The sequence below is a fragment of the Microcebus murinus genome, chromosome 15 (assembly GCF_040939455.1).
Source record: "Microcebus murinus isolate Inina chromosome 15, M.murinus_Inina_mat1.0, whole genome shotgun sequence".
Classification (NCBI taxonomy): Eukaryota; Metazoa; Chordata; class Mammalia; order Primates; family Cheirogaleidae; genus Microcebus; species Microcebus murinus.
Window position 1 is genome coordinate 22,917,223 of NC_134118.1, and position 12,908 is coordinate 22,930,130.

Below are 12,908 nucleotides of genomic sequence, written 5' to 3' on the forward strand. Positions count from 1 at the left end.
TCCAGCGTCAGGGCCAGGGAACGCACCTGGCTGCACTTCCACAGTGGCGGTGTCTGTGTCCGAGGCCCCCTGACTGTCAGTGACTCGCAAGCGGAAAGTGTACACTCCCTCCACCAGATTTGTAAGCTGCAGGGCTGCACCGCGGTCAGAGCCATCGATGACATCCTACAAAACAACACCGTTCACAGGGCAGTTGTCAATCGCAGTTCCCAATTTCTGGGCTTCTGTTGACCCCGAACCACAGTGTCCCTTCGCTTTAACATATGCATGATTTTAAAAGGGAGGCTGAAGAGGAACCCTATTTAGTGTTCCTCTTGATTGTTGGTCAATCCCCGACCTACTGACATATCTGGTACAACAGGAGGAAGAGGAAAGAATCCATTTGGACCAAAACAGGAATGACAGGCACACTAGGGAGGAGAAGGATTCCTTCCCGCTGGAAGAGCTGGCAGGTCAGCTGAAGATAGGAGTAATTCTCAGCACCTCTTCTCCATAAAGCACCAGGGGGCACAAATTCCTCAGATGATATTTTCTGTGCTGAGTTTGCTAAGCACTATTTAGGAATTACCAAATGATTAATTTTATCTAACAGAGGGAAAGACCATTTGAATTAGGGCAAGGACAGGTTTTCTGGATCTTATTTTCAAACACAGTTTTACAATACTCTCGTCTTGGGTTCCCTTATGGTATATCATGTTCATCTTCTCAAATGACCCAAAAGCCTTGGTAAACAGATCTGTTTTGTATTCCTCAAGGTTCCAAAGAATTAGAGAAGAAACTCTCAGACCCCTCTAACAGAAGGGATGGTAACTTGCTAACAGAAGATGGTACCAAAAAATAAGTGCTCTGAACAGAGACCCATTACAATTACATTTAGAAGCTAAGCCACTACCTAGCTGATAACATTAATCCTAGAAATGCTTTAGAAAGTATAAAGCAATTTCAGTTTCTTCCCTGTGACTACTCCTTGGATACATCTCCAAGAGTATATGCACATCTCTCCAGTCCTTAGCAACAGGGCTAATGATATACCTGAATTTATAGTTTAAGAGGCAGAGTGATCTAATGGGAAAAAAATGCCTTCCAGGAGCTAAAAACCTGAGTTAGTCTGGTTTTATCAGGAATGAGTTAATTGACCTTGGCCAAGACACTCTTCATCTCTGCATGTCACTTTGTGCACCTATGAAATGTGAATATCAATCCCTGACCTACTGACATATCTTGTACAATATGAGGAAGAGGAAAGAATCCACTTGGACCAAAACAGGAATGACAGGCACACTTGGGAGAATGATTCCTTCCCACCAGAAGAGTTTGCTTCAAAGTACTTCCAGGCTATGGTTTCCTACCCCATCCAAAGTCTGGTCAGGGAAAAGTCAGAAAGGACTTCAGCATTTGTTTAAACCTAACAGCAGCCTACTGCCTCCAGTCCTCAGGTCAGTCAAATGTAGAAGCGTAAGCACCTTTCAGGGAGCATGGGAATGTTCCTCAGGAGAGATGAGGCCATAATGAAGACATCGCTATGGTCTGTACTGTGTCCCTCCCAAATGTGAATGTTGAAGCCCTAACCCCAATGTGATTGTACCTAGAAACAGGACCTATAAGGAGGTAACTAAGGTTAAATGAGGTCATAAGGTTAGGGCCCCAATCCAACAGGATTAGTGTCCTTATAAGAAGAGACACCAAAGCACTCTTGCTCTCTCTCTCCCCACGCCTGCCATGTGAGGACACAACGTGAAGGCAGCTGTCTGTAAACCAGGAAGAGAGACCTCACCAGAAACTGCACTGACCAGCACCTTGATCTCGCCTTCCCAGCCTCCAGAACAGTGAGAAAATAAATTTCTATTGCTTTAGCTTCCCAGCCTGTGGTATTTTGTTGTGGCTTCCCAAGCTGACTAACACAGACGTAATGATAAGTGGTTTAGGAGTAATTCTCTTTAAGTACTCACTCCAGCCGCTGGACTCTGGCCGTCCCGGATCCACAGATAGGACACAATTCCTTGGTCATCAGTAGACCTTGAACCATCCAAAGTAATGGAATTATTGGGAAGCACAAGAACATGTCTGCCACCAGCCTGGGCTCTGGGAGGACTATTATTTTCTAAGTCAAATATAGCAAAAATGAAAGCAGAGAGATTGATTTAAAACACCAGTGATAGAAGTATATCATAAAACATCCTTAACTCTTCCACTTCGCAGATATAGTAAGTAGATTTAAAATATCCAAAAAAGTATTATTTTCTGCCCCAAATGCCTGTAAGATAATTTATAGACTTCCTCAAAGCTCTGTTTGTGCTTAGCTAGTTATACTTTGGGATAAAAAAAGTAAAACATGTGGCAGGCAATACACTGAGAATTTTTCTAATATCATTATGGTTTTTCTTTCCTTGGAAAATAATGGTCTTACTTACATTTAGGGTGCTAAAAGTGAAAATAATTTGGTTTACAATATATTCTGGATCATTTTGTATTGCTCTACACTATATGGCCACAGAAATATTTTGATTTTTGGTACTGCCGAATCTTGAATGTCTAAACAAGATAAAGAATTTGAGAGAAAAATAATTAGACCCTCACTTCTCTGATGAGGTGTTACATATAAATGAGGCAATGTAAGAGCCACCTCTGATGTAATAGCCTCAGGAAAGAGGGGCCTAGGAGGATTGAATGAACCCCAATTTGGAGATGAGGCTAACAGAGGCAAATGCTGCTTGTTCAGATGGGGTTCTGGAACACAATTTGACTCCTCTCAACTTCCCCTTAGAAATAAGTCAAGCAACAAAAAATGAGGGTGAGGACCACCAAGTGCTGATCCAAGGGAGTGATTAACATCCACGGGTCACCAGCCATTTTCACCCTGAGAAACTATGCCAGCGATTGGAGCAGAGACAACTGGTGCCGTTACTAGCTTTTCTGTTTCATTCATCACACTCCATTTTAGGGGGGATTTGGAGATAGGGGAGAGTCTGGTGTTAAGGAGACTTAATTCCATTGTAGATATACGAGAAGGCTAGAAAAAACAGATTGGCAACAAATTAAGCTAACCCAGAAGTCACTCTGTCAAACACAATGTCTAGACTCCATCCAGGTTCACAACCAGAACTTAGGATAGCCATTCTCCTTTTATGATTATGTACTCTTGAACTCCAGTCATGATGCTCCCCTGAGCGCTTCACCTAGGCACTCCATTGCCACAAATTCAATGTATCGAAATCTGAATTGCATTTTTCCATCCTCAAATACCCACTGCTGCTCTTCTGTGAGCCCTATTTCAGATAATCATGCCATCACCCACCCATATGCTGAAGACAAAACTCTTGGTGTCATCTTAGCATCTTAGGCACAATCTTTCTTACTCTCCAGATCTCTTCATTTCCCAAGTCTTGAGAATTTAAGACTCTGAAATATCTTCCCAATCTATCCTTTGTCCTCTTATTCTCTCTTTGTTTGGCCTCAAATGAGGCTCATGTCATCTCTCCTCCAGGCAATTACACCTGCCTTCTAATTATTCTCTCTACTTTCAGCCTCTCTTCTTACCAGTCTGGTATCTTTTCAAAAAATCCATACCTTCCAGCTAAGATGACATGATGTACGATTTGCTTTAAAATGTTCCAAAAAATAAAAGAAAACATGAATTGATAAACAAAACAAGATTGGCAAAATGTTGACAGCTGTTGAAGCTGAATGATGGGTATACAATGGTCTGTTAAGCCTATTCTCTCTACTTTTATGTACCCCACACTCTTGCTGTTGCACAAACTCAAACCTTTTTATACAGCCATGCTGTTTATGCCTCTGCACTTTAACACATAGTAATCACCCATCCACTAAGTCATTCAGCATTTATGGTTTGCCACAGTCTATCACTCTGCTATACAGAGCACAGAGGAACATCTGAAGCAAAGGCACTCAGGCATCTCACAGTCAAATAGGAAAACAGACAAGGAGGCAAGTCCCTAAAGCAGCACTGCACTAGTCTAGGCCACAAAGTTCACACTAAGAAATAACACAGAACTTGTATTTCTAAGGAAGAGAGAAAGCAAGGCATAATGGTGTCACTTGGACATGGGTCTTTCATTGCCAGTAGTCACAGAAGGAAAGTGAAGCCACTAGAAAATATACTCCACGAGCAAAAGGAAATGCTGTCTCCTTGCAGAAGGCAATTGGAAAATAGCTAATGTGGATAGAAGAAGGTTGGCTTTCCTTGGCCAGGTGGACTTTGGCATCCGCTATGAATACATAAGCACATACCAATGCCTCTGAACAACTGTGGCCTGGCTTAGGGTCCCGTAGGACTGGAAAGCAGAGCAGGCCCAGCCCTACCACCCTCAGACCCACTCACCCTTCTTCACGGCCACGGTGAGGGTGGACGTGCTGCTCAGTCCCTGCTGGTCTTTCACTGTCAAACGGAAGTGATATGTTCCCACCTGAAGACCAGTGACCGTGGCTATTGCTTTGTCAATATTTTCCATCTCCACTGCACTGGGGCCCCTATAAACAGGAATGTGGTTAACAAAGCGGGGAGGGGGGGCACAGGATTCTGAATATGGCAGACGTGTGCTTTGTGTCCCTATAAATGCTTTTTTTCCCAGCTAGAATATATGCCATTTAGAGAATTCTAAGACAACTTCATCATTTGCATTCTCTAGTTCAGTGTAAGAGTCATAAACTAATGCCTATTTCAGACAGAGACTGCTAGATTACTGCAAAAAATTTTCTTGTTTTTTTTTTTTTAATTGAGCTGCCAGTGAAATGATCTATCCTTGGAAAATGCAGCCTTAGAAACTACTCCCATTTCTTCTTTGAATAAAATGAGGTTAAATCCTCATCTATGTTTAAGGAGACTGTGGGGGAGGAGGGAATGAGCCAGATGATCAATCTCCTAAGAGACAAATTATGGTGCAGTCGGTAAGACTGTGGGGTTGGTGGTCACCCTAGGTGTGAGTCCAGCTCTTCTCTTACTATCTGGGTAATCTTAGGCCGTGTGATATCATTAGTCTCCGCAAGCCTCAGTTTCTTCGACTTCAAAGTGGGACTAAAGTTAGTATTTGCCTCTTAAGAACTGACATCAGAGTCTATGAGATTAAACATGTAAAGGTCAGAAAATGTTAGATAACACAGGTCTCCCCTTACATACACTCTGCACTCCTGTTGTCGACAGTCACTGCAGGACAGGTTGAGAGTAGACAGGACCACACACAGGTCTCCTTACACCTCTCCTGCATCAAGCTCACCTCACCCCCAGACTGCCCTGCACACCTGCGCTGGGCTCCACCTGCCTCCACTGCCAATGAATATCCATGCACACTTGAGACAGTCTTCAGCCAATAATGCCCAGCTGCTTCTAGAAACGTGCTTAAATCCTGACTCCTCAACAAGTTAAGTTGTTAGTTTACTACAGATCCTCCAGAGAAGGGGTACTGCAAGCATGCAGCACGGTGTGAACCTGGCAGCTCGGTGGCGAGATGCGCTACCTGACGTGCTCCCAGTGGTAGAAGACGATGCCGTGGTCGTCGCTGCTCCTGCTCCCATCCAGGGTAGCACTCGCCACTGGGAAGACCAGCTCCTCATCAGGGCCAGCCACTGCCACAGGAGGCCTGTTGTTTTCTGGAATTAAGCATGGAAAAGTATTATCTCTTTGCCTTAAGTCTGAAATCCCCTGATTTCTTGATTTAAGCAAATTATTCATATTCAGCGGCAGCGCGGAGCCCGTGTGGCAGTGTGCATGTGGCAAACCGAGCCCGCACATGGCGCTGAGGACAGCTCTCATTTTGTCCTTCGTACCATGGTTCAGAGACCCAGTCAAGACAAGATTCAGAAACTCAAAAGAAAATTGGTTTTATATGGAGCTTCAGCTCCCACAGCCCTGATTTCCCACCAGCTTAAAGTTTAGAGATGTTACCACCAAATTGGATACATCTGAAGCCCGGAAGCCCAGTTATCAGTTCAGCTTTCATCTCTAGGCCAAATCTCTTTTCCATCCACCTACCAGGCTGGACAGTCACCATGGCCACAGCAGTAGATTGTTGCCTTGAAGAATCTGTCACCATCAGCTGAAACGTATACTCTCCTTCCTGCATTGCAGATAAGTGAAGATAGGGTGTCTGTACTCCCTAAGTAATAGTGAACACAAAAATCAAAACAAAAACAAAAACTAATATTAAAGAAGCACCAGTAAATAGCATGACATAATGAAAAACTAATGATTCTACTTAATACAGAGATCTGGCTGGGAAAAGAAATTTATGTGTCCCCAGGAAAATGCAACCTAAAGTCCATTGTGTATCCTCATATACTGTTGAAGGAGTATGAATTAATACAGCTTTTCTGGAGGGCAATGTGGCAACATCTATTAAGATGTTAAATGAGCACAGTATTCAACCCAACAATTCCACTTCTTAGTATCTACACTAGAGAAGTGTACAAGTAAACTCACACGTGGATGCTGACTAAAGCATGGTCTGTAATAACAAAATATCTCTGTTGATTCACCCCCCAAACCAATACTAGACAGACAGATGAAAGTCTGAAGGCAGGATAAAGAACTTGCCTGCATGGCCACCTCTTTGCCCTCACTCCCAGGGGCCAGGGACCATTCATAGAGGACAATCTGGTGATCATCACTGCTCTGATTTCCATTCAACGTGATGGAGTTCTGGGGCAAAGTTATGGTCTGATTTGGTCCTGCATTGGCAACTGGGGGGTCATCCACAGCATTGTTGACCACTATGGCTGCAGTTGTGGAGTTAGTGGCTCCATCTGAGTCTGTAATGGTCAACCTATAAAAAGGAGAAGAAGCCATAGTTGTAAGAATTTGTTAAATTTTAAAGTAAATGGTCCATTTAGTCGGCTCATGGCATAGGTTTCAGAACAGGTATAAATAGAAATTTGAGGATGAAGCTAAAAAAAGCACACAGGCCAGGCACGGTGGCTCACGCCTGTAACCCTAGCAACTTTAGGAGGCCGAAACAGGAAGACTGCTTGAGCTCAGGAGTTCGAGACCAGACTTAGCAAGAACGAGACCCATCTCTACTAAAAAACAAACAAAATAGAAAATTAGCCAGGTGTCGTGAGGTACACCAGTTCCAGCTACTTGGGAGGCTGAGGCAGAAGGATTGCTTGAGCCCAGGAGTTTGAGGTTGCTGTGAGCTAGGCTGATGCCACTGCACTCTACCCAGGGTGACAGATCAAGAATCTGTCTAAAAAAAAAAAAAAAACACGTAGACTGTAGACTTTAGGATACCTTTGTTGCTGTTGATGATTTTTTTCAGCTTATAATTCATTCACATGTTAGAGTTTAACTTTTATGGGTTTCTGATTAGTCTTTGAGATGCTGGGTGAAGGAACCATCCTCAGCCAACACAGAAGCCACTCTCTGGTAACTGAGATTAAGGATATATCACGTATGGGATACAGTGCAGCTCAGCAGCACTTAAAGGAAAATTACAGCTTTTAATGCCTTTTAATAAAAGAAGGAAGATGAGTGTGTGTGTGTATAATGACCTAAAGTTCTACTCCAAGAAGAAAAAAACACAAACTAAATCCAAAGTAAACAGAAGTGGCCGGGCGTGGTGGCTCACGCCTGTAATCCTAGAACTGCGGGAGGCCGAGGTGGGTGGATCGTTTTTTGTTTTTTTGTTGTTGAAACAGTCTCACTTTGTTGCCCAGGCTAGAGTGCTGTGGCGTCAGCCTAGCTCACAGCAACCTCAAACTCCAGGGCTCAATCGATCCTTCTGCTTCAGCCTCCAGAGCTGGGACTACAGGCATGTGCCACCTTGCCCGGATTATTTATTTATATATATATATAAGTCTTGTTCTTGCTCAGGCTGGTCTTAAACTTCTGAGCTCAAACAATCCTCCCACCTCAGCCTCCCAGAGTGCTAGGATTACAGGCATGAGCCACCGTGCCCAGCCAGACCAGCCTGCGCAAGAGTGAGACCCCATCTCTACTAAAAAAATAGAAAGAAATTAATTGGCCAACTAAAAATATATAAAACTACATATATATATATATATATATATATATATATATATATATATATATATATATATATATATATATCTGCCTGTAGTCCCAGCTACTTGGGAGGCTGAGGCAGGAGGACTGCTTGAGCCCACGAGTTTGAGGTTGCTGTGAGCTAGGCTGACACCACAGCACTCTAGCCCGGGCAATAGAGTGAGACTCTGTCTCAAAAAAAAAGTAAATAGAAGTGAAGAAAGAATAAAAAGAAAAAATTAATGAATTAGAAAACTGACAAGGCCAGGCACAGTGGCTCATGCCTGTAATCCTACCCCTCTGGGAGGCCAAGATGGGAAGATTGCTTGAGTTCAGGAGTTCAGACCAGCCTTGGTAAGGACAAGATCCATGCTAACAAAAATAGAAAAATTAGCCAGGCATCGTGGGGCACCTGTGGCCCCAGCTACTCAGGAGGCTGAGGCAAGTGGATCACTTGAGCCCAGAAATTTGAGTTGCTGTGAGCTATGATTATGCCACTGCATTCTACCCAGGGTGACAAAACAAGACTCAGTCTCAAAAAAAAAAAAAAGTTGTAAAAGAAAAAAATTAAGATAAATAATCAGGCCTGGTGCAGTTCTGCACACCTCCCAGTTACTTGGGAGGCTGAAGAAGATCACCTGAGCCCAGGAGTTTGAGATCAGCCTGGGCAATACAGCAAGACCCCATCTCAAAAAAAAAGATAAATAATCATACAATTAACAGATAATTATACAATTCTGCCTCACTTTAAAGCTACAAACTTTCTTTCACATAATCCAATGAGCAAAATGTTACCACCCCATACTATTCCTAACAATCCAAACCAAATGTTTCCAATAAACAAACACTTATAGGTCATATTATTTGATGAGGATATCAGAGTCTATAGTGCCAGCCAATCAAAACCCACAAGAAAACCAAATCTGCCTTGCCTCTTGACCAAAATGAAGAGAAGCGGTGTTTTATAGGCCTTAATTTAAAGAAACGGTCAAAATATAAGTAGCAGAAAGCACAATAATGGTAGGGACCCACTTGCCTGAACGTATAGTTGCCAGAGCTAAGGTTAGACAAGTGCAGGACAGGGGAGTCAGCTGAGGTCTTCTCATCTATGAAGGGCCCGGTAATTTCTTCCCAGTGATAACTCACTATTTTAGTATCATCTGTACTTTCTAAAAGAGTAAAAAATAAAAACTAGAATGAAATGCAAGAATAGTAAAATATAAGTTTTGTAATTTCTATTATTGCATATTTAAATCTGTTTTTATATAAAAGTATATACTTGCAGAGATCCCAGTGGATATATATTATATATTAGAAGGAGGCTTTTTTCTACTCCCTAAATCATCATCACTATTTTTCTCCTAGATTTCCACCAGATTTGAGTGAAACTATTCCCACTCAGTTGAATATTTAAGAAGCACAGTGACAAGCACTATTGCTTTTTTAAAAACAGGCATCTACACAGTGCAGCACATTGAAATGCTACCTCTGTTCACTTCAACTACAACATATGAGATCCTACTGATAATTTTAAATAGGTATCCGAACCGACAGATTCATAAAGACTTAAGAGATACTTATCTATAATTTATAAAGCACCTTTTACTACCTTAATTTTCAAGGTATAAACCAGAGAGGTCATATCCTACATAGAAACTTTCCATTACTACTTTAAAAGGGAGTAAACTAAATGTGCCCTGTAGAATCAGAGAAATTTAATCCTGAAAGGAAGCCAGCTTTATCTAATTCATTTAATGAAAGAACAAGTTCATGTGACAGGTTAATAATCCTGAACAGTTTCCTATAATTAAGCCTCACCAAATTCGAGGAACGAAAGAGTGAATGCATTTTCTCCTGTAAATATTTCCATTTAAAATATGCTTTATTTTCACATTGCTCAGGAGGAAATGTGGACATCCATATTTGAATAGATGCAAATGGTCATGCCAATATGCCTCTGTACATTTGCAGGCTTATAAAATGGAGCAGACATTAGACTTTCCTTAATGTCTAGCAAGTATTCTCCCAATGACTAAGGCAACTGTTCTTCACTCTCTACAAGGTTTGGTATTAGCTTTGTGATTAAATGCACATAAAATGCAATTACCAGGTACACCGATATTATTGAACCATGTCAAACATGGGATGTGTTTTCAATCTATTCTCATCTGCATGGACACCTGTGGTTATGTTGGGACCCCCCCCCCTTCCACATATACTCTACTAGAAGGAACAAAGCCTAAACCAAATTAACAAATAAAACCCAAACCACTCTCACTGCAGGCACTCCTTCTAAGAGTTGTTAAAAGTGATTTTCCAATTATTAACCATATATACCACACTGGAAGGAGATTCTTTAATAATTGCTTTAATTCCCAATCAAATAGTTTGGCCCTAAAGAACTTTCTCATAGGATAGACAAATGCTGAGGAAAAGTAAACACAACACAGAGAAGTGCTGAAGGAACTAAAGAAGATACAAAATTAAAGAAGGAGGCAATCATTTATCAGTGTATTAGCCCATAGGTCCACCCAGACTTGATGCAGAGCACCCTTTAAATCTTATATGTAGAGGGAAAAAAAATCCCAGAAGTATCGCAAGATACACACGGCTGCCATCGATGAGGGCTGATGTCAAAGGCAAAGTGAGCTCTTGTGTTTCAGGATAAACGACTGCTATGGGTGGCAGGTTGACTCTTCTGGCTGTGACAGGAAAAAAGGACAGTGACTGAATCCACGTTGTGTATGCATATGCTGTTGCCCAAAATAAAATCATCTACTTTCCAAAAATTGATTATAAACATCCTGCCAAGAAAGTGTTTATCCTACAGGCTCAACTACGGAGAGCACTTTTTAAAATCTGGAGTCTTCCTATAAATTTTAGGAGCCTGTGTGTACATTTACATTTTTGTATGTAAGCTCAGGCTCAGTGAAGATGTGTGTTGATAACCAAGGGGCTAGTCACAGAACGTGAGCAGAAGTTGCAGAACAGGAGCAATGGATTATAGCTCCCAAAATTGAGATAAACTCGTACAACAGAAGGCCATTCTCTTACACAGGCTTACCTGGCTTAACAGTGACATTGATGAATGCTTCTCCAAAGGCGTTTTCACTAGAAACAGCTACTTTGAAGGTATAAAGTCCTACTGACAACTGCAACATAAAGAATAGTTATACAAATATACATGCAAAAGACATAATGGGTTTACTACCTAGAAAAGGCTAAAATATCCTAGAAGTCATACTCCTAAATCAACACAGAGAACGGGCTCAGGAGAAAATCTCATTTGGATCTGTCAAGAGTCTGCTGCATGTTTGAAGCCTGCACTCTGGAGCAGTAAAGGTCACCTAGGCCGGGCGTGGTGGCTCACGCCTGTAATCCTAGCACTCTGGGAGGCCAAGGCAGGCGGATTGCTCGAGGTCAGGAGTTCAAAACCAGCCTGAGCAAGAGTGAGACCCCATCTCTACTATAAAATAGAAAGAAATTAATTGGCCAACTAATATATATGGAAAAAATTAGCCAGGCATGGTGGCACATGCCTATAGTCCCAGCTACTCGGGAGGCTGAGGCAGCAGGATTGCTTGAGCCCAGGGGTTTGAGGTTGCTGTGAGCTAGGCTGATGCCACGGCACTCACCCTAACCTGGGCAACAAAGCGAGATTGTCTCAAAAAAAAAAGGTCACCTAGACAGGCCTTTAGCTTAGTTACAGATATTTTGCAATCACAAAAGTATTAGTCTGGGAAGCGTGCATTTTTAACTTGTAGAGCTGGTGAGTTGGCCGCTGGTGGTCTGGGTACCACACTTTGAGAAACAGAACTCAATAACATGTGGGTGATGCCCGTTCACATTACACCACTAGCTGGGTAGTCACAGGAGATGAAGCTAACATAATCATCTGGTAGGAAACCAGACCTCTGGCAGCTAAGTTCATTTATATATCCTTGGGGGCCAGGAAAAGAACGCGTTTCTTATGAGGTGCTTATATCTTAGCGTAATATTTGATAGTAAAAGCAATTTGTAAACTGGAATGAAATTATTCGTAACTCTAGAAATGTGCCCGATTAAGAACCAGAAAGAAGGCTAGATGCGGTAGCTCACGCCGGTAATCCCAGCACTCTGAGGCCGAGGCGGGAGGACTGCTCGAGGTCATGAGTTCAAAACCAGCCTGAGCAAGAGCGTAGATCCCTGTCTCTACTATAAATAGAAAGAAATCAATTGGCCAACTAATATATATATATAGAAAAAAAATTAGCCAGGCATGGTGGCATATGGCTGTAGTCCCAGCTACTGGGGAGTCTGAGGCAGTAGGATTGTTTGAGCCTAGGAGTTTGAGGTTGCTGTGAGCTAGGCTGGGCAACAAAGCGAGACTCTGTCTCAAAAAAATATAATAATAATTAAAAAAAAAAAAGAACCAGAAAGAATTAAAATGTCTCTAACACTGCAAGGAGAACAAGAGTTAGAACAGGTTTTTAATTTCAAAACAGATTTCTGGGAAACCAGACCCTTTCCCCTAAGATGATATGCCCAATAACTCAAATAAAGAAAAGCTATCTGAAGCCTATTTGACCATCTGCCTGCCTGTGTACATGGTTTTTTATAATTAATTAATTATTTTATTTATCTATTTAATAGTCTTGCTCTGTTGCCCAGGCTGGAGTGCAGTGATCACGGCTCACTGCAGCCTCGAACTCCTGGCCTCAAGCAATCCTCTCACCTTAGCCTCCTAAAGTGTTGGGATTACAGGCATGAGCCACCATGCTTAGCCTTATTCATTTATATCTTTTATTCATTTATATCCTTCTTTTGACCTTAATCCTAAGACTTTTGGGTTTAACAGCTAAGAAGGCATTAGCTGAAAGGCATTAGCTGAATTCAATGGAGTGCTGTCAAACGCATCTGATCTCCAGTTACT

The 12,908-nt window shown here is 42.0% G+C and overlaps 1 protein-coding gene across 1 annotated transcript in view; it reads right to left on the bottom strand.

Moving 5' to 3' along the window:
- Positions 1 to 12,908, bottom strand: part of KIAA0319 (KIAA0319 ortholog) — an 84,863-nt gene that overhangs the window by 16,869 nt on the left and 55,086 nt on the right. The window contains exons 7-15 of the mRNA XM_076010498.1: positions 11,061 to 11,148; positions 10,606 to 10,698; positions 9,033 to 9,165; positions 6,551 to 6,779; positions 5,990 to 6,113; positions 5,475 to 5,607; positions 4,343 to 4,491; positions 1,950 to 2,101; positions 27 to 165 (exon numbers count right to left, since the gene is read on the bottom strand). Of these exons, the coding sequence (XP_075866613.1) occupies positions 27 to 165; positions 1,950 to 2,101; positions 4,343 to 4,491; positions 5,475 to 5,607; positions 5,990 to 6,113; positions 6,551 to 6,779; positions 9,033 to 9,165; positions 10,606 to 10,698; positions 11,061 to 11,148 (1,240 nt within the window). The remainder of the gene's footprint in view (positions 1 to 26; positions 166 to 1,949; positions 2,102 to 4,342; positions 4,492 to 5,474; positions 5,608 to 5,989; positions 6,114 to 6,550; positions 6,780 to 9,032; positions 9,166 to 10,605; positions 10,699 to 11,060; positions 11,149 to 12,908) is intronic.